Source organism: Camellia sinensis, chromosome 4 (assembly GCF_055761805.1).
Source record: "Camellia sinensis isolate YWXY chromosome 4, ASM5576180v1, whole genome shotgun sequence".
NCBI classification, from domain to species: Eukaryota; Viridiplantae; Streptophyta; class Magnoliopsida; order Ericales; family Theaceae; genus Camellia; species Camellia sinensis.
This window is the reverse complement of record NC_138964.1, coordinates 161,873,077-161,897,380: the sequence shown is the minus strand read 5'-3', so window position 1 is coordinate 161,897,380 and position 24,304 is coordinate 161,873,077. Positions and strand designations below refer to the sequence as shown.

General features: G+C 43.2%; 1 protein-coding gene across 2 annotated transcripts; it reads left to right on the top strand.

Annotated features, from left to right (window-relative positions):
• The first annotated feature begins 20,835 nt into the window (after window positions 1–20,835).
• LOC114285961 (transcription factor BEE 1) lies at window positions 20,836–23,031 on the top strand. Of its 2 annotated transcripts, XM_082866743.1 has the most exons (6): window positions 20,836–21,268; window positions 21,376–21,495; window positions 21,582–21,647; window positions 21,745–21,813; window positions 21,908–21,985; window positions 22,709–23,031. In XM_082866743.1, exons 1-6 carry the CDS (start codon window positions 20,933–20,935, stop codon window positions 22,829–22,831), a joined length of 792 nt encoding a protein of 263 aa, XP_082722869.1. In that variant the 5' UTR covers window positions 20,836–20,932; the 3' UTR covers window positions 22,832–23,031. The 2 variants fall into 2 exon arrangements, with proteins under 2 accessions (XP_082722869.1, XP_082722870.1); XM_082866744.1 differs by lacking the exon at window positions 21,745–21,813 and having other exon boundaries at window positions 20,879–21,268.
• The last annotated feature ends 1,273 nt before the right edge of the window (window positions 23,032–24,304 follow it).

Sequence of the window (24,304 nt, the reverse complement as noted above, 5' to 3'; positions counted from 1 at the left end):
TATCACTGATGTATGTCTTTGATTCTTATGTTGATTTGTTACGATGCTAATGAGATTTTCTTTTTGTAATTTTTGAACAAATAGTCAGTGAGGAATTTATGTGAATGTGTATATCGGTGATAAATTTGTCACTGAATATGTCTTTGAATCTTTATGTTAATTTGTGACGATGATGACGAGATTTTCTTTTTATAATTTTTTAACAAACATTTAGTGAGAAATTTATCAGTGAATGTGTCTATCAGTGATAAATTTAACATTGAATATGTCTATGAATCTTGTATTGATTTGTGACAATAATGACGAGATTTTCTTTTTGTAATTTTTTAACAAACAATCAGTGATAAATTTATCACTGAATATATCTTTGAATCTTGTGTTGATTTGTGATGATGATAATGAGATTTTATAATTTTTAACAAACAGACAATGGTTAAATTTATCACTGAATGTGTCAATCATAATTTTTTTAAACTAGATTTGTCTTTGATTCTTTGTGTTAATCTACCAATGTGAAGAATTATTTTCTGGAAAAGACTCCTCATCTCTCTCCTTGATTTTCTTCATCCTTATTCTTCTCTTTTCTCTATTTGCCACCTTATTTGAGGAGGTATTAGCGATATTGACATGGTGGAGATGGAAAATGACCACAAAAAAATATATGTTCTGTACGGGGAGCAAATATTTCAGCGTGCCCGTATTCCTTTCTTCCGAGCTCCGTCGATGTCCGATCACCTGCGAGCAAGTAATGGTGAGCTACCCGGCGGTGTGTGGCCGGAAAAACCCTCCGACGGTCAAGTTAGCACACACCTTAGAATGGATAGAGAGAAGGGAGAGAGTGTTTGAGTGTAAGAAATCCTTACAGATGTGTTCGTGTGTCGCGTATGGGGGGCGCAAACATGCTTATATACTTTCTGACCCCCATATCCACTCCCAGTCGTCTCCTGACACGTGGCTCTGCTATCCCATCTGTCAGCATAAACCATGCCATTCACCACCTAACCTCAACTGCCTGACTTCGCAGCTGGAGCTCGGCAGCCGAGCTGCTCTTCCTCGGCCATGTCATGCTTCATACTCATGCGCCTAGCCGGACAAACACGTGGATGACCGGGCTAGGCGGCATCTCGGCAAAGCCTAGCCCGGGCGCCTCCTTTGGTTGGCCTTCCTGCCGGTCAATCAACTACCTCGGCTGACCGCACCTTTTCGGGCGCCGGTCTCTCAGCCTGTCTGGTTTCGACCATCCTCGGACCGAGCATCCTGGTCTGACCGGTCACTTCCCGGCCGAGCAATTTCTGTACGGTCCGGGGTGGCACACACTCGGTCCAAACTCTGCCCGGCCCAAGTTTTGGCAGCCCTTCTCTGGGCGAACAGTGGATCATCTCGGCCCAATGCACTGCTGGGCTCTCAACCTGATCGGTCGATATCTCGGCCCAACTCCAGATCATAAATCACCCTCTCAATTGCCCCTTAATTCCGTCCGCGGAAGCGTGACTGGGATTACTCACCTCGACCGAGATAACGTTTCTCCGGTCGTCAAGATGCCAAGCCTCGACCGAGCTAGTTGACGTAATTGTCCGCAGATTTGACCGGTTATATTCCTCGGCTGACCTATTCTCGTCGAAAGTAGCTCGGTTGGCTCTTCGTCTTTTCAACCCGTCGCTTCAGTCCTGTCAAAGCCATAAATGGGGACACGTGGCGGTCTGCCATTGGTCATCAGGCAGCCAACCCGCCGTTTTTGCCAGAATTTGAATTTGGGCGGTTTTCTTTGCTTATACATACATGCCCTGCTCGAACTCCAAATCCTCTTACTGCCATTTCGACATTCGATCCCAGAGCTCTTGCATCCTCATCCAGACTCGCTGCCATTCTTCGTGCTTGAAGGATTAGGTCCTACTCTTCACTGGTAAGTCATTTCACCCTTATTTCATTGTTATTTTCTCTCGTATTGCACATATTAGGGCACAAAAACGTAGCATTTAGGGCAAAGGCCATAGAATCTGTCCCAAACCCCCCACTATTCTTGGTGTTCTTCGTCTTCCTGAAGAACGCTGAAGAACTGGGGTGAACCGGGCTATGGGCCTTCTTTTGATCCAAAAAACCAACCAAACCGGGCAAACAACATGTTTGTTTCAACCCCAGCGAAAACCGAGATAACAAAAGGACTTGGCCGTTCAACCGGGCTAACATCTGGTCCACTTGGGCGACCGGGCTCCTTAGATAGAGTAGACAACCGAGGTTGTTTGGCACCCTTAATGACCGAGCTAAAATCCAGCACCTTTCGCGCGACCGCGCTAACACTTAACACCTGTCATCCTTTTCCTGCAGAGTCCAAGGGGACCACTGTCATTCCTGAGGCTCTCAGGACCGGGCAACATTCAATACCCAGAGCCAAACCCCTCAGCCGGGATACACTAGGCCGACCAAAAATGGGGAAATTCTGCTTCCTAGTGGATACTCCGGCTGCGCTGGCTACGTTCAGGGAGGAGTACGGCGTCCCGGCCGATGTCCACCTGCAGCTCGCAGAAGAGGAGACCACACCTTGGGGTAGGGAGGAGTGCCCCTTCACCGTGCTATCCATCGTTGAAGGGGGTCTTCGTTTCCCGCTCAACCCTCTTATAACCGAGTTCCTCCGCCGCACCGGGCTGGCACCCACACAGGTGTCCACCAACACTTATAGAATAATCAACGGCGTTCACGAATTAAACAATCGGCTAGGCATCAACTTAGGTCTAGCCGAGATACTGAGGCAATACACTATGGGCCATACCGGTGATGGCCTAGCTTACTATTTGAAAATAAGACCGGGCAAGGAAAAAATCATAACCGGCACCCCGGATAAAGACATGCATGACGACGATTTTTTCTGGGTGTCCGGCAACTACGAAACAGCCGAGGTACCGGGCTGGTCTATAAACAAAAACTTCGGTTCTTCATGTAAGCCACTCACCTTGCTCGGTTGGTCTAACTCTTTACTCTGCATCTAACCGGTTTTCCTGTCTCCTTTGCAGCAATCCAAGCCTTACAAGCCAACTATCAATTCCCAAACGTCGAGGCAATTCGGGCCGTGCTTAGGTACCGTCACCGAGATTGCAACGAACTGCTCGGCTACACCCCGACTTACAGATATTCCGCTCCGCGTCGGAGCAGAGTAACTGACTTCCTCATAGCTCCTTCGCCACCTCCAGATCCTACCCTTCCAGACGTGCCACTCATTCGCCTGACCGAGGAGCAAGAGATGGCAAAGCACAGCAGAATCAAGAATCTTCTCACCGCCACCTCCGCCGAGCTGCCGAGCGTTGTAACCCGGTCGCCAGCCGCCGGCCAATCCAGTAGCGCTGTGGTCGCCCTTGCCACTCCATCCGCCGGGCAATCCAGCCGAGAACCCTCTGCAAGGCGCGCCGGGAAGAGAGCTCGGGCAGACCCGTCTGCCGAGCTAGTCACCGAGCTTACCACCGAGCACCCAACAGACGCGCCCGCCCCCGTGCCGGCCTGGCGCCCACATTTGAAGCACCGGGGTCAGGACATCCCGGCAACGGCTTCTATCAAAGCTGACAAAGAGCATTTACTCGCCTTTGATCTGACCAAGGCCTTGCTGCTACCGACCGACGTGGTCGGCAGCGACCACGTCCCAGACACCCGGTTGGTCAAATCGTCGGTGAAGTCCATGGCCAGGGTAAGTGGATGTTGCTTTGAAAAATTTCATAAGTGTTTGTTCGGTTTCCTTTCTGATCAACTTTGCTTCTTTGTGCAGGCCATTCAAAAACAACACTTGGTTTTGGAGCGCATCCACCGGCTTAGGCAGAAAGCCAACGACACTGCCAGCCAGGTTGAAAGCCTTCAAGCCGAGCTCGGCCGGGCTAAAGCTTCTCTCGAGATGGCCAACAATGATAACAACAGACTGCTCGGCCAGCTGGATGCAGCCGAGAAAAAACGAGATGAGCTCCAAGCCGAGGTGGACGCTCTGAAGAAGTCGAAGAAGAAAGCTTGCCGGGCTGCAAACACCGCTGGCTTCAACGAGGCCGAGGAGAGCTACAAAAAGCAGGTCTTTGCAACCCAAGACATCTACTTTAAGGCCGGTTGGAAGTCCGCCTGCGAACACCTCGGCCAAAGTTCTGACACCGACGTATTTGCCAACCCTCCTCCAGCTTCTCTACCGGTCTACCTTGTGCCATATGCAAACGATGTTTTCAGCGCTTTACAGGCTGAGGCCGAGGAGGGACTTGAAGATGGGGACGGGGAGACAGATTCTGAGGAAGAAGAGGCCGAGGTGCCTGAGCAGCCCGGCAACGATGAGCCCGGCGCCCAAGAAGCAAGCCAAGCTATTGACCTTGATGCTGATGCTGCCGAGGATGCGTTCACCAATCTTTCCCCCTTAGTTTAGGTTTCTTTTTCCTTGTTTTTGTATTTTTGCTTCCAACTCTTTTGATGTAACCGGGCTCTGTCCCCTCCGTTTGTAATGAATTTCTTATCAATGAAAATTCAAATTTTTGCAAGTGTATGCACGGTTGTAATCAGTTCTGTCTTCAGCAAAACATCTCAGTATAACTCATCGAACCGGAATACATAACACGGTCTAAGCACTTCAGCAGAACAAGACAAATTCATGAACCGAAGTAGCCACTTCGGCTGTAACTAAGTCGACAAATCAACACTTCCAACCGGAGTACATCATCTCGGTTGGGAATCCAAAGTTGGACAAGACACCAACTCTTCCAACCGGAGTACATCACCTCGGTTGGGAATCCAAAGTTGGACAAAACACCAACTCTTCCAACCGGAGTACATCATCTCGGTTGGGAATCCTAAGTTGGACAAAACACCAACTCTTCCAACCGGAGTACACCATCTCGGTTGGGAATTCTAAGTTGGACAAAACACCAACTTTTCCAACTGGAATACACCATCTCGGTTGGGAATCCTAAGTTGGACAAAACACCAACTCTTCCAATCGGAGTACACCATCTCGGTTGGGAATCCTAAGTTGGACAAAACACTAACTCTTCCAACCGGAATACATCCTCTCGGTTGGGAATTCTAAGTTGGACAAAACACCAACTCTTCCAACCGGAATACACCATCTCGGTTGGGAATCCTAAGTTGGACAAAACACCAACTCTTCCAACCGGAGTACACCATCTCGGTTGGGAATCCTAAGTTGGACAAAACACCAACTCTTCCAACCGGAGTACACCATCTCGGTTGGGAATCCTAAGTTGGACAAAACGCCAACTCTTCCAACCGGAGTACATCCTCTCGGTTGGGAATTCTAAGTTGGACAAAACACCAACTCTTCCAACCGGAGTACACCATCTCGGTTCTAAACATTAAAACAATAATCCATGTGTTAAAGCAAAATTACTTCTATAATTTTGACAAAAAGAATTACATTCTGCTTTGCAAGCCAAAAAATTTCTTTACAAAAAGAGGAAAGTAAAGCTTAAAAATAATACAATTTCAAGTTGGCCGCATTCCATGGCCGGGGTATAGCTCTTCCCTCTAGATCCTCAAAGTGGTAAGCCCCCTTGCCAGCCAGACCAGTGATCTTGTAGGGTCCTTCCCAATTTGCCCCTAGTTTGCCTTCTCCTGGCACCAGGGTGTTGCCCATAATCTTCCTCAAAACCCAATCTCCAACTTTGAACGGTCTGGGGTGCACTGTCTTGTTATACTTCTTGGAGAGCTCTTGTTGGTAGGCGGCCACATGGATGAGGGCTTTCTCCCGGCGCTCTTCCGCTAAGTCCAGCTCCAAGGCAATAGCCTCGGCATTTAGCTCGGGCTCAAAACTCTCGGTTCTGAGGGTGGGCATTTCAACTTCCAAGGGTATGACCGCCTCCATGCCGTAAGCCAAAGCAAATGGAGTTTCCCCGGTTGAACGTCGCGGGGTTGTTCGGTATGCCCAAAGTACACTGGGCAATTCCTCAGCCCACTTTCCCTTGGCCTTTTCCAGCCGTTTCTTCAACCCATCCAGTATAGTCTTGTTCGACGCTTCGGCTTGACCATTGGACTGCGGGTAGGCCGGGGTGGAGTTGTAGAATTCTATCTTCAGATCTTCACAAAATCCTCTGAATAGGCGACTGTCAAACTGGGTGCCGTTGTCAGAGATCAAAATCTTGGGGACGCTAAACCGCGTGACAACGTTCTGCCAGACAAATCGCTTCACGTCTTTCTCTTTGATGGTTGCCAAGGGCTCAGCTTCAACCCACTTTGTGAAGTAATCTGTGGCCGCGATGAAGAATTTTCGGTTGCCCGGTGCTGTTGGCAATGGTCCCACTATATCTAGCCCCCACATGGCGAAAGGCCAAGGACTGGTGAGGGCAAGAAGTTCCCTGGCAGGCTGGTGGATCTGATGGGCGAATTTCTGGCATTTCTCGCACTTGCGGACATATTTTTGTGCGTCGGCCTGCATGCACGGCCACTAGTATCCCTGCGAAATAGCTCGGTAGGCCAAGGACCTGCCCCCGATGTGGCTGCCACAAATGCCTTCATGAATTTCAAACAAGAAGGCCTCCACACTGTTCGGGTGCACGCACTTGAGATAAGGACCGGTGAAGGACTTCTTATACAACGCGCCTGATGGAGAGAGCCAAAACCGCTCTGACTTCACCCGGATTTTGTGTGCTTCTTTCTTGTCCGCTGGAAGAGTCCGGTCTCTGAGGAACAAGATCAAGGGGTCCATCCATGAAGGACCTAGCTCGGCGCAGAGTACTTCCGTCTGCCCGGCGTTTTCAATGCTCGGTCGCGGAAGAAAGTCAATCAACAGGGGGTTTGGAGACGTACTATCTACCATGGAAGCGAGGCCGGCGAGTTCATCAGCCCGGCTGTTTTCTTCCCGGCCAATCCGTTGGACTCTGATTGCCTCAAACTGCTTGATATGGTCCCTGACCAGAGCTTGGTACTTCGCCATCCTGTCGTCCTTCGCTTCATAAATCCCTGAAACTTGGTTAACCACAAGCTAGGAATCACTATATACCAGAAGCTCGGCAGCCTTCATTTGAATTGCGCTCTTGAGCCCAGCAAGAAGCGCCTCGTACTCAGCCTCGTTGTTAGACGCCGGGAAGCCGAGTGTGATAGAATGCTCAATGGTTAGGCCGTCCGGGGATATAAGAACGATACCTAGGCCGGCACCATGACGGTTGGACGCGCCATCAACAAAAAGCTTCCACATGTCCCCCACAAAAAGCTTCCAGTAGTCAGATGGGTCCTGAGAGTTGCGAAGGGCAATGGGATCACAACTGCTCGGCTGTGCGGTGTCAAGTTTGGTGTTGACCGGTTCAAATTCAGTGCCCCTTGGTGATTCGACACCGGACTCAGCAAGTTGGTCCGTAATGCCCAAGTCCGTAGGCGAATCACCAGGTTGCGGTGTGAAGCCGGCCGCAGGTTCTGAGCTGTCTGGAACCATTCCTCCCCCCCTTGATGATTCGGCACCGGACTCAGCAAGTTGGTTCAGAATGCCCAAGTCCGTAGGCGAATCATCAAGTTCTGAGCTGTGTGGAACCATTCCTTCCCCCCTTGGTGATGCGGTACCGGACAGAGTGGATGGGTTCAGAATGCCCAAGTCCGTAGGCGAATCATCAAGTTCTGAGCTGTGTGGAACCATTCCTTCCCCCCTTGGTGATGCGGTACCGGACAGAGTGGATGGGTTGGTGATACACAACTCCGTCATCGCAGCACCGGGAGGTATTACCGTGCAAACTGAGGGAACTTCGATGGTGCGCGCTAACTCCGCGGCGCGACCTTCTGCAGCTGGTAGTTCCTCGGTTGGCATTGTGTGCGTCTCATCATCTGCCTCGGCAATGTCGACCGGGCATACTGGATGAGTGCCAGGTGAGAACTCGGCAACAAAATCGGCCAAGGTTTGGGCTTTGATTGCGGTGCGCGGCTGGAACTTCACATCGAACTGTCCCAACTCGACAGCCCATTTTAAAATTCGGCCTGAAAAGTCTGCGCGCTCAAACAAGGCCTTGAGGGGGAACTCGGTCAGTACGACGATAGTATGGGCGTGAAAATAATGTGCTAATTTCCTCGAAGCCATCATCAGTGCCAACGCAAGCTTTTCCAGCGGCAAGTACCTCGTCTCAGCCGGCAGCAAGGTCTTACTTACGTAAAAAATTGGGAGGTGCTTGATTCCTTCAGCCCGGACTAACACCGCACTTACTGCGTGCTGGGAGACGGCAAGGTAAAGGTAGAGTTCCTCACCGGGCTCTGGTGTAACCAACAACGGCGGAGAAGACAAATAGTCTTTGAGCTCGGCCAAAGCTCGGTCACACTCGTCATCCCATGAGAACTTTGACTTCAATGCTTGAAAGAAAGGGCGGCAGCGATCTGATGACCGGCTTATAAATCGATTAAGCGCGGCGGCCATCCCGGCCAGATGCTGCACGTCCTTAGCCGAGCGGGGCTGCTTCAACTCTTGCACGGCTCTAATCTGAGTAGGGTCTGCTTCGATGCCTCGGTTCGTGACTAAGAATCCCAAAAATTTCCCGGATCCCACACCAAAGGCACACTTCGAGGCGTTCAAGCGCAACTTGTGCTTCTTCAGAATGGCGAACATCTCGGTTAAGTCGGACAAATGGTTTGCCTCATGTCGGCTCTTTACCACCATATCATCGATGTAAGCCTCCATTGTCCGGCCGAGCAAAGGAGCAAACATTTTGGTCACCATCCTCTGAAAGGTTGCCCCGGCGTTTTTCAAACCAAAGGGCATAACTCGATAGCAGAAGAGTCCCCTTGGAGTCGTGAAAGAGGTGATCTCTTGATCAGGCCCATGCATGGCAATCTGGTGATAGCCACGGTATGCATCCAAGAAACTGAGCCGATTGTGTCCAGCCGTCAAATCCACTAGCTGGTCAATGCGCGGCAAAGGGAAGCTATCTTTTGGACAAGCTCGGTTGACTGTCTTGTAGTCGACACAGACTCGCCACTTTCCATTCTTCTTAGGCACCACTACCGTGTTGGAAATCCACCGAGGGTAGTGCACTTCCTGTATTGCTCGTGCCTCAAGCAAGTTTTTTACCTCCTCCGCTACTACCTCGGCGTGATGCAGCGCCGATCTCCTTGTTCGCTGGATGACTGGCTTTGCTCCAGGGAAGACATTGAGGTGATGGCAGATAAAACTTGGGTCAAGGCCAGGTATGTCGTAGGGCGACCATGCAAAGACTTCGATATTCGCCATCAAAAACTCAATCATCTCGGTTCTCTCCATGGCCGAGAGACTTGAACCGAGCAAGAAGAATCTGTCCGGCTGCTCGGCATCAATCCGCACCTCAACCAATTCTTCAACAGCCTTGTCTTCGGCTTTGGTGCCAACATCATCCAAGACACTCCGGTCCTCCGGTCCCTCGATCATTTGAACGAATCCTTTGGCAGCCCGGCTCCCGTTGACCGCCACGAAGCATTGCTTGGACATGACCTGATCCCCCCAAATCTCCTCAATTGCCCCCATAGCCGAGGGGAATCTCATCACCTGGTGGTAGGTCGATGCTACGGCCTGCATGGCGTGAAGCCATCCTCTTCCAAGGATAAGGTTGTACGTTGAAGGCACTTGTAGCACCCAAAACTCCACTTGCTTGACCACGGATCCCGCTTTGACCGGCAGGATAATCTTTCCCAAAGGCCACTCCGGCTGCGAGTTAAATCCAACCAGTGGCGAAGTGGCCGGAGCCAAGTCTGTCTCACGGAGTTTGAGCTGTTTGAACACATCATAATACATGATCTCGACCGAGCTTCCCTGATCGATCAAGATCCGTCTAACATCAAATTCTTTGACGCGTAGTGTTACTACAAGAGCATCGTTGTGCGGCGTCTGGATACGCTCTAAATCCCTTGAGGTGAAACTAATCACGTCTTTCTTTTCTGTCTTCCCCCTTGTGATGGCGGGCTATACTGACAAAACTTCCCTCATATGCTCTGCCTTCTTGATCATGCCCCGGAGTTCGCAAACGCGCTCCGGTTCCACGATGCCGTGGATGACATTAATAACTCTTTGTGGTGGTGCATCTCGGTCATCCTGTCCCCTGGGATCGACCGGAGCCTGATTCGGTTTCACACCGCCATCAATGTAAAGGTCCAGATGCCCGGCCGCAACCAATTCTTCCAAATGTTGTCGCAAAGGCAAACAATCCTCAGTCCGGTGGCCCCTCTCCCGGTGAAACGTACAACGATACCGCGGATTGTAGCCCTTTTGTCCATCGCCCAACTTAGCAGGAAACCGGACATACTCCTCGTCTCGGATTTCACTAAGTATGCGATAGATTGGAATCTTGAAGACCATGGTTATGCCAGTCCTTGCCTTCATTCTCCTGTTTGCGTCCTCAATGTCATCTCAGGGGTAATCATCCCGGTCATTCCGACGTCCCCTACCCCGGTTTTTACGATTTGAACCTCGGTCTGATTCGTCTGCTCGGTCATTTGAGCGGCTGGACTCTTGCCCAACTGCGTGCACTTTGCCTGCTGTCTTCTTGTCTGTTCCGACCGGAGTGGCCTTCACGGTGGAAGCTGACGCATCATCCTCTACTCGGATGTGCTCATTGATGCGCTGCATGAGCTGGCCCATGGAGGTCGGCTGGTGCATGGTAAGCGAGTCCCGCAATCTATGTCCGACCGGGAGACCACGCTTATATTGCGTGATTGCAAGGTTGACCGGGCAATCCAGGATCTCGTTGAAGGTCTCCCAATACCTTGAATTGTATGCCTTCAGTGTGTCGCACGGTTCCATCTTGACACTCAGCAAGTGATCGACTTCCTTTGGTGTTTTTGTGTTGGTTTTGAAGCGCGTAACAAACGCTTCGGCCAACTGATGCCACCATTGTATGCTCCCTTCCGGCAACCTCTCAAACCACTTTAAGCCCAGCTCACCCAAACTGGACGGGAAGATTAGGCACATAAGTCCGTCATTTCGCCTATGTCCGGCCATGACCTGTCGGAAGTGGCTCACATGCATATAAGGATCGGTTTTGCCGTCGTAGAGCGTGAACTTAGGCTGGTGGAAGCCTGCCGGAAGTGGTGTTGTTTCTATTTCCAGGGAAAAAGGGGTGGCACTCAGCCTGGCCAGGTCTGTATCTTCAAATATTGGCACTGTTTGGCGGGGTGGAGGCATTCCGACCTCCTCGCTGGCATGAACCCCGTAGGAGAGCCGCTGGAAAGCTGGTATTCTCTGAGCTTCGCGCCGGCGAGCCCGCTCCCTTAACACTGCCCGTAGGTCCTCTGACTGAGCAGAATAAGAGTACCTCGACGTCGTCGCCGGACGTGAGGGTTTGTAGGTACTGTCTTGCGCGCTAGACTTTTCTGCATGCACGTCGGAATCACCAACCTGGTAACTCCGGGTGATGGAAATGGACTGAGTACGTCGCTGACTCTGATCGCCTGACCGGCGGGACGGGGTGCGCTCACTGTGGTCTCCCACTCCAGCTACACCTTTCCCTTTGACATGCCGCTTAAGATCCTCCATCTCCGCCGCCATCCGCCTGATAACAGCGTCTTGGTCCTTTAACTTGCTCTCCAGTCGCCTGGCGTGTGAGTCTCTCCGCCGGTGACCATCTGGACTCCGTGAACGCCCATGACTCCTTCCGCGCTTATCCCGCGCGTCTCCTGACTGTCCTCCAGTGGGCGTCCCCAAGTCAGCCATTGGATGGACGGCAGGAGGTCCCTCTCTCCTTCGGGTATACTCCGGGGTGGCTCCGTCGATGGCGGACAACGGGAACTCGTCGTTGTTCGCCATGGACGGCGATCAGATGAACCTGGAAGACAAGGTTTTGTCTGAAAAGTTTCCACAGACGGCGCCAATTGTACGGGGAGCAAATATTTCAGCGTGCCTGTATTCCTTTCTTCCGAGCTCCGTCGATGTCCGATCACCTGCGAGCAAGTAATGGTGAGCTACCCGGCGGTGTGTGGCCGGAAAAACCCTCCGACTGTCAAGTTAGCACCCACCTTAGAATGGATAGAGAGAAGGGAGAGAGTGTTTGAGTGTAAGAAATCCTTACAGATGTGTTCGTGTGTCGCGTATGGGGGGCGCAGACATGCTTATATACCTTCTGACCCCCATATCCACTCTCAGTCGTCTCCTGACACGTGGCTCTGCTATCCCATCTGTCAGCATAAACCATGCCATTCACCACCTAACCTCAACTGCCTGACTTCGCAGCTGGAGCTCGGCAGCCGAGCTGCTCTTCCTCGGCCATGTCATGCTTCATACTCATGCGCCTAGCCGGACAAACACGTGGATGACCGGGCTAGGCGGCATCTCGGCAAAGCCTAGCCCGGGCGCCTCCTTTGGTTGGCCTTCCTGCCGGTCAATCAACTACCTCGGCTGACCGCGCCTTTCCGGGCGCCGGTCTCTCAGCCTGTCTGGTTTCGACCATCCTCGGACCGAGCATCCTGGTCTGACCGGTCACTTCCCGGCCGAGCAATTTCTGTACGGTCCGGGGTGGCACACACTCGGTCCAAACTCTGCCCGGCCCAAGTTTTGGCAGCCCTTCTCTGGGCGAACAGTGGATCATCTCGGCCCAATGCACTGCTGGGCTCTCAACTTGATCGGTCGATATCTCGGCCCAACTCCAGATCATAAATCACCCTCTCATGTTCAAAGGTCGAAGGTAGTTGCTAGAGTTCAGTAATAACTACCGTCAATCAAAGATGAAGGCCAAAAGAGTCATCAAAGGTCAATGATGGTCGCAAACAGTTAGAAGTGGTCTTCAGTGGCCGATTAAGAGCGAGAGCTTATAACAGTTGTCATAGAGAGAGAGAGAGAGAGAGTAGAACCGTTGAGTGATTTCTTTTTTTAGACTAAATGTCAAGGATAAAATGGAAAGATGTGCTAAATCTTTTTGAGTCAGGACCTCATAACAATTAAGTCTAGTCCGAAGGACCAGCCCATAATTTCCCAAAAACTTTAAAGTTTAATGATTAAGGCCGAATTGTGCAACATTGCGGCTATTAATTAGGATCTCTTAACTTTACTTGCTTGTCAAACTATATATTTTATGTCTGTTTAATGTCAATCAAGTTGCACATAGTCAAAGCATAAACTGGGCAAAAATACAAAATTTAGAGAGAAAAGAGCTTCCCGCACTTGCATTGACTTTCCCGCACATGCGTTGACTTTTCCCGTACATGTGGCCATACCTCAGAAAACGGGCTCGATGTTTTAAACCTGTTTGAGAGACAAGAGAGGTATAAAAAGAAGAGAGGGGGGCTGGATTAGGGTTCTGATATTTTTCCAAGGAGAAAGAGGCTAGGGTTTGGAGGAAAGGATTCTCAAGCTTTCAATCCAACTTCCATGGTGTCTTCCATCTCTCACCTCTTCTTGCTCCTCCATGGATGGCTAGGCTCTTCTTTTCTAAGGTTTTGATGAAACCCTGACTATGTAATGAGGTTTTCTTTTTGATTTTTGATTATGTAAAGGTTTAAACAATTGTATGGTGCTTTAGAAGTCTCAAATACATATTTTTCATTATCTCTTTGAGTATTCGGCTTCCTGTGATTGTTGAATGCTTTCCATACAATGGTTTTTATTTTCTTTCATATTCAAGATATGAGACGAGCCATACTACAAGGGACGAGTCATTTTGCTACCCTAGTTTAGAGCGACCGATTCGTACTACTTGAGATGGTTCGTGCCAATACATTGAACTTGATGATTTTCTTGATAAATGCTTCGAACTTGTAGTTGCGAAGTATTATTTGGTTCGAACCGTAGCATAATTGATTTCAAATTGAATCTTTATTTATATACTAGTGGTGAACTCATTGCCCTAGATTTTTCCCCAAATCAGTAAATTTATTTATAATTGCTAGTTTCATCGCTTTGCTTAATTTAATTATTATTAGTTTATGAATCCCTCATCTTTTTCGTCAAAGTTAAATTAGGAATTTAATAATTAAATTAGTTTAATTTCACAATTGTCCTTGTGGATCGATACCTGGACTTGCTATTATTCTAAAAGAATTTGGTATAGTTTAGTGTTACTTTTGGTGTGTGTCACCCATCAAAATTTGGTGCCATTGCCGGAGACTTCTGGAGAAATTGAGTAATTTAGAGTTACATTCCTATTTTAATTTGTAGTTTAGGGTTTTATATTTTAATGTTGCTAAGTGTGCAGAGTATTTGCAATTGGAACCATCACAGAAGTGCAAGCGAAGCGCATCCAAGTTTTAAACAAAAATACTACAACACCAAAGTGCTTAATAATAAAAAAAATTAAAAAAAAAAACAGAAGCAAATACTTGCAAACAGAGCACCAAAGTGCTAAAAGGAAAGAAAGAGCTTAAGTGGATTGGAGACAACGGTCTACATGTCAAGCACCCGCAAGACGAGTAAAGTGTTTTCGTTTAACTGCTGTGAGTATGTTCTCCTTTGATATTCTGTTTTCATAACTTAGTGCATAGAGTCAGAACTTAGTGTATGTGTGCGAGTAGTGTATGCACGGGCGCCGTTCTTGTCACCCTGAATTGTGGACTTTGAACCTTAAACTAGAAAGGACTCTCAGGAAACTTAGAGCCCCTTCTCATGTACCCAGGCTTGAATATCCATATCCATATCCTGAACCATTAGAGATGGAAAACTCAAATGTCCCGAATGGGCCCAACCGAACCCTTAAGGATTATTTCACACCCACTGCATATACATCACCATCATGCATCCAATTACCCGACACCACTGCTGCTCATTATGAGATTAAGTCCAGCATCATGCAAATGTTCCCATCATTCCATGGACTAGCTCATGATGATTGTAGACGTCCCCGAACGTCCTGGGAGGAAATCCCCCCCGTTTTGTTCATTGGGCTCACTACAGTTCAAGACTCGAAGTCACGGTCATGTATCTAATCTCGCAGAGTGCAATGCAAGACCGATGAATCATCAAAGAGTCCAAATTTGGCAAATCGTTTTTGAAAACAAATTTTTTGAAAGAAGTACCAAACATGGACTGCTTTGCTAGATACAGAGTCGTCACCTAAATATTTTATTTTGGGAAATTTAGGAAACCCTGACTCGTTGCCTAAGGCCATGTGTCCCTCATCACCAAAGTTGCCTCGGCTCGGGAACTTGGGTACGATTGGAGAAGGTCACTTCGTGAGCACCCCCGCTCGCCCGATCAAAGATCGGCCTCTACTAACCATGATATCGGGTTTTGAAAACACTATGCGTTCTTATTCCGGTTATTAGCCTAGATTTACTATGTGGTACGCACAACATACAAATATAGACCGGATCGCCTGAATTGGAACAACACATCTCATGTTTGTTTTGAAAATGGTTTGCTACTCGCAAGTAGGCTTAAAATGCAGATTTTGCCACCTTCAGGTGGGCTTAGAAAACATGGTTTTGCCACTATCTAGTGGGCTTAAAACTCACATTTTAATGAATTATTCCAATTCAAATAACCCAACCTTCACCCACAGGCATTCAGGCACAAGCATATAGCCTCATGGTAAGCATGCAATCATGGCAGTCACTCACACGCATGCAAGGATGCTAAAGCATAAAACTTACCGAGTACTCCAAGCCAAAACAGAAGCTAATTAGAAATCCATGCATGATCCTAACTATACAGAAATGCCTAATGCAGCACATACAAAATGTAACTAAGATAGGCTCGGCTATTCTAAAGATGGCATGTGAAATGCTACAACTAACAAGTATTCAACTCGGAATTGAAATACAAATGCAGTTAGTATGATGCGCCGAGCCCGGGGCATGCAAAATAGATGAATGAATGCAAACATGCTATCATACTGTATGCTAATTGAAAAACCATCATAAGCTGGTAAATAAAAGGGAGAAAGACGTGGGGTTGGAAGACATACATCACATACACACACACTTATTACAGCATTGCCCTCGCTCGGAGGGTCCGAATAAATAATACAGTCCGAAATGAATAACGAATTACAGCTAATTATTACACATCTACTAACTAACTAACAAATTAGCTAAGTAAGCTATAAACTGGCATGCAAATGGACTGCCCCGGCTCTGTTTTGGATGACAATGAATACATGCATGCTCGATGCGCTTTGTCAGTAAATTCCATCGCGATGCCTTGTCCCGCCATTGTTTGCAGCTGATTTCAGAAACTTACACAAAGCTCCAGGAGGCTGAAACTCCACCTAGGGAAGGCTGCCGACCAGCTCTTGGCTTGGAAAACACCTGCCGACCACCCCTTATGGTGACAACCAAAAAAGGTGGTCGGCCTACCAGAAAACCTGGTCGGCCGACCACTTTCTGTCCCTGGACTCTGGTTTTTCTGCAACAAAGGCAAGAAAGAGAGAAAGCAATGTATTTTCAACATATGTGTGCGTGACCACTCCTCCCCATCCTTGCACAAGCTCTAGGGAGTGTGGCCCTCGGTTCTCGAGCCACCAATTACGCATCTCGATGCATGATGACCGAGAGACCGAATTGCACGTTTTAATATGACATGAATGCGGGTATGAACATATGAAGCCAACAATTCTATCATAGATAATAAAAAACTTCGGGGACCAGGAATAGAGGCACGTTTCGTCACTTGGAGTACGAAACGCCCCTCACTTCCTTTGCTTGGACTAAACCCTATTCCAAGCACCATGCAAATGGAATGGCATGCACGATGCGACTAACATGCAACCTAACATACGAAAGGCTCTGCACTAAAATGGCATACACAATGCGCGTGATGTAACATGGCATATACAATGCTCTAAGATGCAACCTAGCATATGCAATGCTATGGATTGAAATGGCATACACAATGCACGATGGACTTTATGGCCCAATACCACTAATCTATGAGATATAATATATTTACAGAGAGACAGAGGTTGGGCTAGAAGTCACTGAACCTTTCGTTTAAGACTTTTACAATCAGCTTTGAGGTTTTCCAATGCCATTGTTCTTTGTTTGTCAGCCTCTCCCCATGAAACCCATCCAGCTAAATAGGCACTCTCTTTCCGTACCTGTAAGAAATGACATGACAAGTGTTATTGCCATCTTCAAACATTGACTTATGACAGCAAGAGGAAATCATGTTTCATTTTAGCTCGAATGCATGCATGTGTAAGCTTCCAAATGCACATGCCACAAAGGAAGAAAGCTAGCATATGCAACAAGAAGCAAGCAGCAAGTGCCTCTGCCAATAATTTCCCCCCCCCCCCTCAACAAACCAACTAACCCTTAATTATAATACAAGAACTTCGAGCAAGGACTAGGATTAATTTTCCCTTTCAAAGTGTACTAGTAGGGCACCAATTGGTTATCAAAGAAATATGGGAAAAGCAAAAGTTCATGCATGGCTCAAACATTTATATTTAGAAATTGTAACATTCTCATGGCATCAAGAAACACTAAAAGAAAGCCTTGCTAATTGAAAAAACTGAGGTACAAAATTTGAATAAGCATACATATATGTTCTCCACTCCTTTCCAAAGCACATGCACAAACATGCATACGCATAAATAAAGAAATTAATTTTTTTAACCAATTTCACATTACACAGAAACACAGTAGTCAAGCCATTAACTAAACAGACCCATTAATTAAACAAAACAAAACAAATCAATTTTATGGTTAATTAAACAGACCCATTTTTTATGGTTAACTAAACAAAAAAATAATTCACAGACCCATTAACTAAACAAAACAAATCAATTTTCTGGTTAACTAAACAAAAAAATAATTAACAGACCCCTTATCAGTATTTATGCAAGGCCTTATCATATTCATTTTTTATGGTTAACTAAACAAAAATAACAACAGAGATTCATTTTTTTTTTTTTGTTCACAGACCCATTAATTTTCTGCTTATATTTCTAACCCAACCAAACAAAACAAATCAATTAATTTTCTGCTTATATTTCTAACCCAAACTATATAGTACAATAATTTTTTTTTGTTGTTCACAGACCCATTAATTCCTTTCCTTTTCACAAAGCCAAAATCCAAACGCATCTAAAGTTCCAAAACATAGCAAAAATGAGAAGGGAAAGGAGAAATCTATCCTAATTTATATAGTAAAGGTTGCTGGTGTTGCTGGCACTTATATATAAATTATTAGAGCATATATATATATATAATATTAACTTCTGTTTAATGCAAATCGATCGATCGTCGTTCGATTAACTTTTATTTAATCGACCGATCGTCCAGAGAGAGAGAGAGAAAGAGACCTCACTGTAGATCGATCGTCGTTCAATGCAAATCGATCGCCGTTCAGAAGTGTAGATCGTCGGTCAGAGGTTCAGTGTGTAGATCATCGCTCATCACTATGTAGATCATCGGATGTGTTGGGTTCACTGTGTAGATCGTCGAATGGTAGGGTAAAGAGACAGAGAGAGAGAGAAAGAGTCTCTGCGTGTGTGTTATTGGGTTTGTTTGTTGGGTCTGTCAAGAAATTAGGGCAAAATCTAAAGAAAAGGGGCCTGAGGTAGTGAGGCGTAAGGAAAAATTGAAAAATAAAATATATATATATATATATATTTCCCCCCTCCATCTTTTAAATTTTCCCCCAAACTTTTGGCGACCAAACTCTCAAATTAGTCGCAAAAATAGGTTATTTCGCCTACAAATTGTTTTAGTCGCCGAATCTTAATCAACGGCGACTAAAATATTAGTCGCTAAAAGTAGTAATTTGGCGACTACTTTTTTTTGGTTGCTGAAAATAAATTTTTCGCGACCAAATTTTTGGTCGCCAAAAAATATGTGACCTTCCGCGACCAAATTTGTAGTTGGTTGGCAAAAGTATACCACTTTCTGCGACCAACATATTTTTTGGTCGCCAAAATATAACCTTCTGCGACCAATAATATTTGGTCGCCAAAAATAATGATCATTCGCGACTAATTAATATTTGGTCGCCAAATGTCATTTTTTTGCGACCAAAATTTTTTTGGTCGGCAAAAGTGGTCGCAAAATGTGTAAATTCTTGTAGTGTTTGTCACGACCCAACCCTTGTTGCTTAGGGATGGAATCGTAACTTGCTAATTAATTCTAATTTTACATTTTAAGTGGCGCAGGCGAAGGCGGAATGAAAGTAAGGAAATAATTAAATAGATAATTAAATTTATTACTTATCCTGCTAATTTAATAAAAGGAAATACACTCATCGAGTTTTTATTGTTTTATTATTTGGGGACCAACAACTAGAACAAAAAAAGAAAGGAAGAAAAAAATCCACATCAAATTTCGTGCTGGTCCTACTACACGAGGTTACAATCTTTTTTTATATTTCATCACTTTAAAGGAATAACAATTATAAGCACGTAGCAGGTGAGAGATATTATGCCAAGAGCGTAGGGCTCAAAACAACCATAGATAGTTATTTAAGCTAAAACATTAAACATAACTTTTTGAATAAATAAATTATTTAAGTGGCAGAAATTGAAATATAGAAATTATGTAGATAAATAACCATAACCATGATACAGAATAGAAGTCATTGGAGTGACAATCAAAACATAGGTCAATAAATCTATGACAAACAGAAAGCCACCACGTGACCAATCAGAGACTAATGGTTATTTAAGTTCTCCAAAGTATAGAACTCCCATGATGGTACTGACAAAAATATTTATTTCTTTAATCATTGTCAAACGATTTCTAAAATTTAAACAATTATATTTATGGATTTCAATTTAAACAATTAGAGAATTTATAAAATAATTAACGTAATCAAAATATTAACATAATTTATAAAACATATATCGCATAAAATAAATTATAATAACTTAAAACATACATAAAATATATTATGTTAACTCAAAAAATAATATTACTTATCTTAATATTAATCCTTTACATTAACTTCTCCATTTACCGAAATTCCCTTAGTGACCACGCCTCCTTTGCTATATTCTTATTCGAAGCACCTTTTATAGTTGTTCCCAGGACCCACAGCCCCCTTGATTCAAGTCACTTGCCCCTAAGTAACCACATTTCCTTAATTGCGTGCTTATCCTTACGGCTCCCTTATCACTTGATTTGATTTTTTTTTTTAATTTGATTTTTTTTATTTTTTATTTTTTTGAGCTTATCTACAAAATTGTTTGCTTAATTCTATATTGACACTAGTTAATATAATAATTGTACAATCCTAATTTTAAATTAAAATACATTTTATCATATATATTTATAAATTAAAAATTTTATTTACTTTTGTTCTTCTTATTATTATTGTTATATTAATTCAATATTTGGGGTGCCACACAATTTATTCCAATTGATAACATCTCATTATTAGAATTTGGTTTGAAATTGTAAAATACTCCATTTACTTATATTGAAGTGATTGAAACGTTGACATCCAATTTAAAATAATTTATTCCTTTTTGAATTGGGCCATTTTATCCTTGATTTTTATTTAATATTTTTTCATATTTTATCAATTAAACTAAATTCACACAATATAAAAATCTTTAAAAACTTTATACAATTGAACATATAGGACCAAATTAATATCACAAGACCAACTGGTATAATCTGTATAAAAAAAAAAATTAAAAAAGGAGAAATTAGCATCCAATGGCAACTTAAAAAAAAAAAATACTACAAATACATAAAATAATAAAAAAAAAAGTTTAAAATTTCTATTATTAATATTGATAAAAAAAAAATTCACTAAATTTGTAATTTATTTTTGAAACATCAACTGATCTGTTGTTTCCCAAAAAAAAAAAAAAAAGTTTTCTTGTAATGTGAAGGCAAATGGCTTATGGGCCCATTGAATTGGATATATCTCCTTCACATGGTTCACTTAGGAACACAACCACAGAAGCTAGAATTGCCACGTGGCCCCACTTTTCCACTCTTTAATAATAAATAAAAAATAATTAAAGTACAAATAAAATAAATAAAGAATGTAAACTTATAATTGTAATCCTATTGTCTCTATATATACTCCTACAAGCACTAGCTCCACGCCTGTGTAATCCAAACAGTCACTTGAATTCACAGAAAATAAAATATGCAGAGCCACAACAAAAATTCATTCTCTTTCTTAGATTTTGATCCAAACATGGAACTAATAGTGAACCATTTCACAGAGCTCAATGCTCTGGGAAATCAAAACTTGAATTTCCACACTTTCTTGGATTTCTCTTCACCCCTTGAATTCCCGGGAAACTTGGCAGAAAATTTTCCAGGCATTTTCCATGACATTGACAATAATGTGTTGCCAGCTGCTGAGCCTGTTGTTGTCTCGGGTGTGAATGATTTCCATGAAAGCAAGAAGAGAAAAGCAATGGATGTTTCGGAAAGCAGTTCTGGAAACTCATGTCCTCCCTTGATTACGCCAAAAAATGTAACCACTCTTCTAGTCTTTTCTCAATTTATTTATGTACCCATGTTTTTTTTTTTTGCTTTCATACAATAAATATAATTTTTTTTTTTTTGGGGGTAATTTGATAGAGTTCGAGGAGAGGAAAGAGAACGAGAGGCGATGAAAAAGAAGAGAAGAAACAGAAGGAAGTGGTACATGTTAGAGCTAGAAGAGGCCAAGCCACGGGTAGCCACAGTTTAGCAGAGCGGGTAAGTTCAAGCTTTCTTACTTTTTATTTGCTGAATTTTAATAATTTAAAAAAAAAAATTAATGCGACATTTTGATAATATATCAGGTTAGAAGAGAAAAAATAAATGACAGAATGAAATGTTTGCAAGACATTGTGCCAGGATGCTACAAGGTAAGAGGATGCTTTTGAAGAAAAAAAAAAAATAGTTTTTAATTTTTTTCTTTAAAAAAAAAAAAGAAAGAAAATTTATGTTTTAATGAAAGTGCAGACCATGGGCATGGCAGTAATGCTGGATGAGATAATTAATTATGTGCAATCGTTGCAAAACCAAGTTGAGGTAAGTTTAAAACCGATAAAAAAAAATGTTTTTTTGGTGAATTAGGAAGAATATTATATCTGATATTTACTAACATAAGTTTTTTCTGCAACAGTTTCTTTCCATGAAACTTACTGCTGCAAGCACAATCTACGACTTCAACTCGGAGACAGATGACATGGAAGCAATGCAGGTGATTGCTTAGGACTTTTTCAAAGCACAAACCACAGTTTTTAACAAAACTTTATTCACTCAATTATTTTCTTGATCTTAAATTAAACAGGATTGAATTGCGAAAATGGGTTACATTTAACGAATTATATGTAAATATGGTATTTTTGGGGGTGTACATATGTAAATATGGCATTCAACCTACTAAGAATGCCGGAAAAAGGCAAATATGTATGTTTGGATAAAAGCGTTACATATGCATATGTACTAATTGAAAGTACATTTGCACTTTATACATCATTCATAAATTATAGAACCTAGTACTTGTGCATTTTTGCTGATGTATGGGTAAATTATTTACAAACCTACATTGATAGGTCAATGGTTGAACGAGTCATGTAAATACGAATAATTTAAGTTTGATTGTCACTAATGACAAAATCTGGACTTACCGATTCACATAATTTGTGTGTCATTATTTGTATTTCACGGGAGTAATTCCATCTTTAAAATCAATAGGATGAAAAAAAAAAAAAAGGATAAATTAATGAGTGATCTTGAACAATAGCAGATTAAATTTTTTTTCGAAACTTCAAGTCAAATATCAAAATAAAACCTTATCTTATAGGATCTTTAAAAAATTGGAATATTGGACAGGAATAATTTTTTAATATTTTCTTAGTGAGTCTTAGATAACGAATTAAGTGATTTAATGATTAAGCATCTTGAATGTTTTATGTTGCAGAGGGCAAAAGCATATGAGGCAGAGAAAGTTGTGAAAAAAGGATGCGAAAGACTTGCTTCAACCCAACTGGGCCCTTTTGACCTCACTTTTGGCAGCTATTCCTCACTGCCATTTAACACTTGAAGATGCATCATTTACCTATGTTCTTTACAATTTTCAAATAACTGTATTAGAAGCACATAAAAATTTCACATAATGAAACACGTGAAATTCTTTTGTGCACTTAAGCTATCTCATTTTCAAATCAAATTTATACTTGTATGGACCCTTTACAGATATGTGAGAGATTGATTCTTATTAATACAAGACTAATAAATTGATAATCTCTTTTTTGCCCTTTTATTTAAGTTTGAGTTTGTGTGGATTTGGCATTCATTTTTGGATTTGAGGATGGTTCTGGTTGGTGACCAAACAACTTACTCAGTGGGCCCAAACAGCATGTGGCTCAAAAACTCAGTGCTTCCCATATCGTCCAAAGCATAATTAAACATAATCTAACTTGATTAGACTTTAATTGATATTGTTGCATGTGCAATTCAGAGTGTGAGAAATTTTTAGATGTTTTTACGGGGATTTTTTTTTTTGGGGGTGTCTCTTTGTGCATTTTTTTCCCTCACATAATATCAATGTTTTAAATTTTTTATAGACTTTAAGTCTAAAAGTCTGTAAAATGAAAAAAATCAATTTGGTGTTTGTTGGGTATATCTCCTTATTATATCTAATTTGTGGAGACCCAATCCAATTTGAACAACTAAGATTTTGTTAAAACAAGTCTAAGATTTAATAATATAGAGATATATTATTATGTTAATCCGATGTATATGTGAACGGCAGCAGCCAAAAAAAAAAAAAAAAAAAGATAAATTCAATTTGATGGGTTTCAATTGGTGTTGATTATTGTAGTGTATTTGACTTGGTCAAATTCAATACCTTGGTTGCTGCTTTGCTTCGGTGTTCTGTGTTGATTTGGATATATTATTTTCGGTCTTCTACAATTCTGTTTCGAAAACTTTGATTTATCTATTTGGTGAGGTCTTTCCTCTTATTTATTTGTGATTATTTGGAATTCAGACCATTCGTATCTTGTTTGTAACCGTTTGTAAACTTTTGAAAGTGGAATCGGATTTCGATATCGTAAACGTACCTCACATTGAGGAAAACACGAAAAAATTATTGTGTTGTTTTTTATTTAATTTTTCCGCATTAGTTTTTATTCTCATTGATTGATTTACTTGTGGAAAATTATTGATTTTCCCTAACAGTATTATCAAAAAAATTACAGGAAAATAAAAATAAAAAAGAAGGAATTTCACGCTTCTGATATGGATAGTGCCACATACACTAAAGAAAATGGAATTTAAATTAAAAAAAAAAAAAAAAACCCTTAATCTTTTACCCAAAAACTAGAAGAATCAATTCACAAACGATAAAAAGGTTTGGTATTTCTAGCAGATAATGTAACAACTTATAACAATATATTTAAGTTAGTAAGCAGAGCAGGTTTTGTCTATCCACAATGTTCAATGTTTGAATTAAGAATTTGAGTAAGATTTGTGAAGCGAAAAGAAAAAGTGAAAAAAGAAAAGAAAAGAAAAG

Coding starts and splice junctions, on each gene's coding strand:
- LOC114285961 (XM_082866743.1), top strand. CDS start 20,933: ATGCAGAGCCACAACAAAAATTCATTCTCTTTCTTAGATTTTGATCCA. Junction 21,496..21,581: donor GCCACAGTTTAGCAGAGCGG/GTAAGTTCAAGC, acceptor ATAATATATCAG/GTTAGAAGAGAAAAAATAAA. Junction 21,986..22,708: donor ATGACATGGAAGCAATGCAG/GTGATTGCTTAG, acceptor TTTATGTTGCAG/AGGGCAAAAGCATATGAGGC.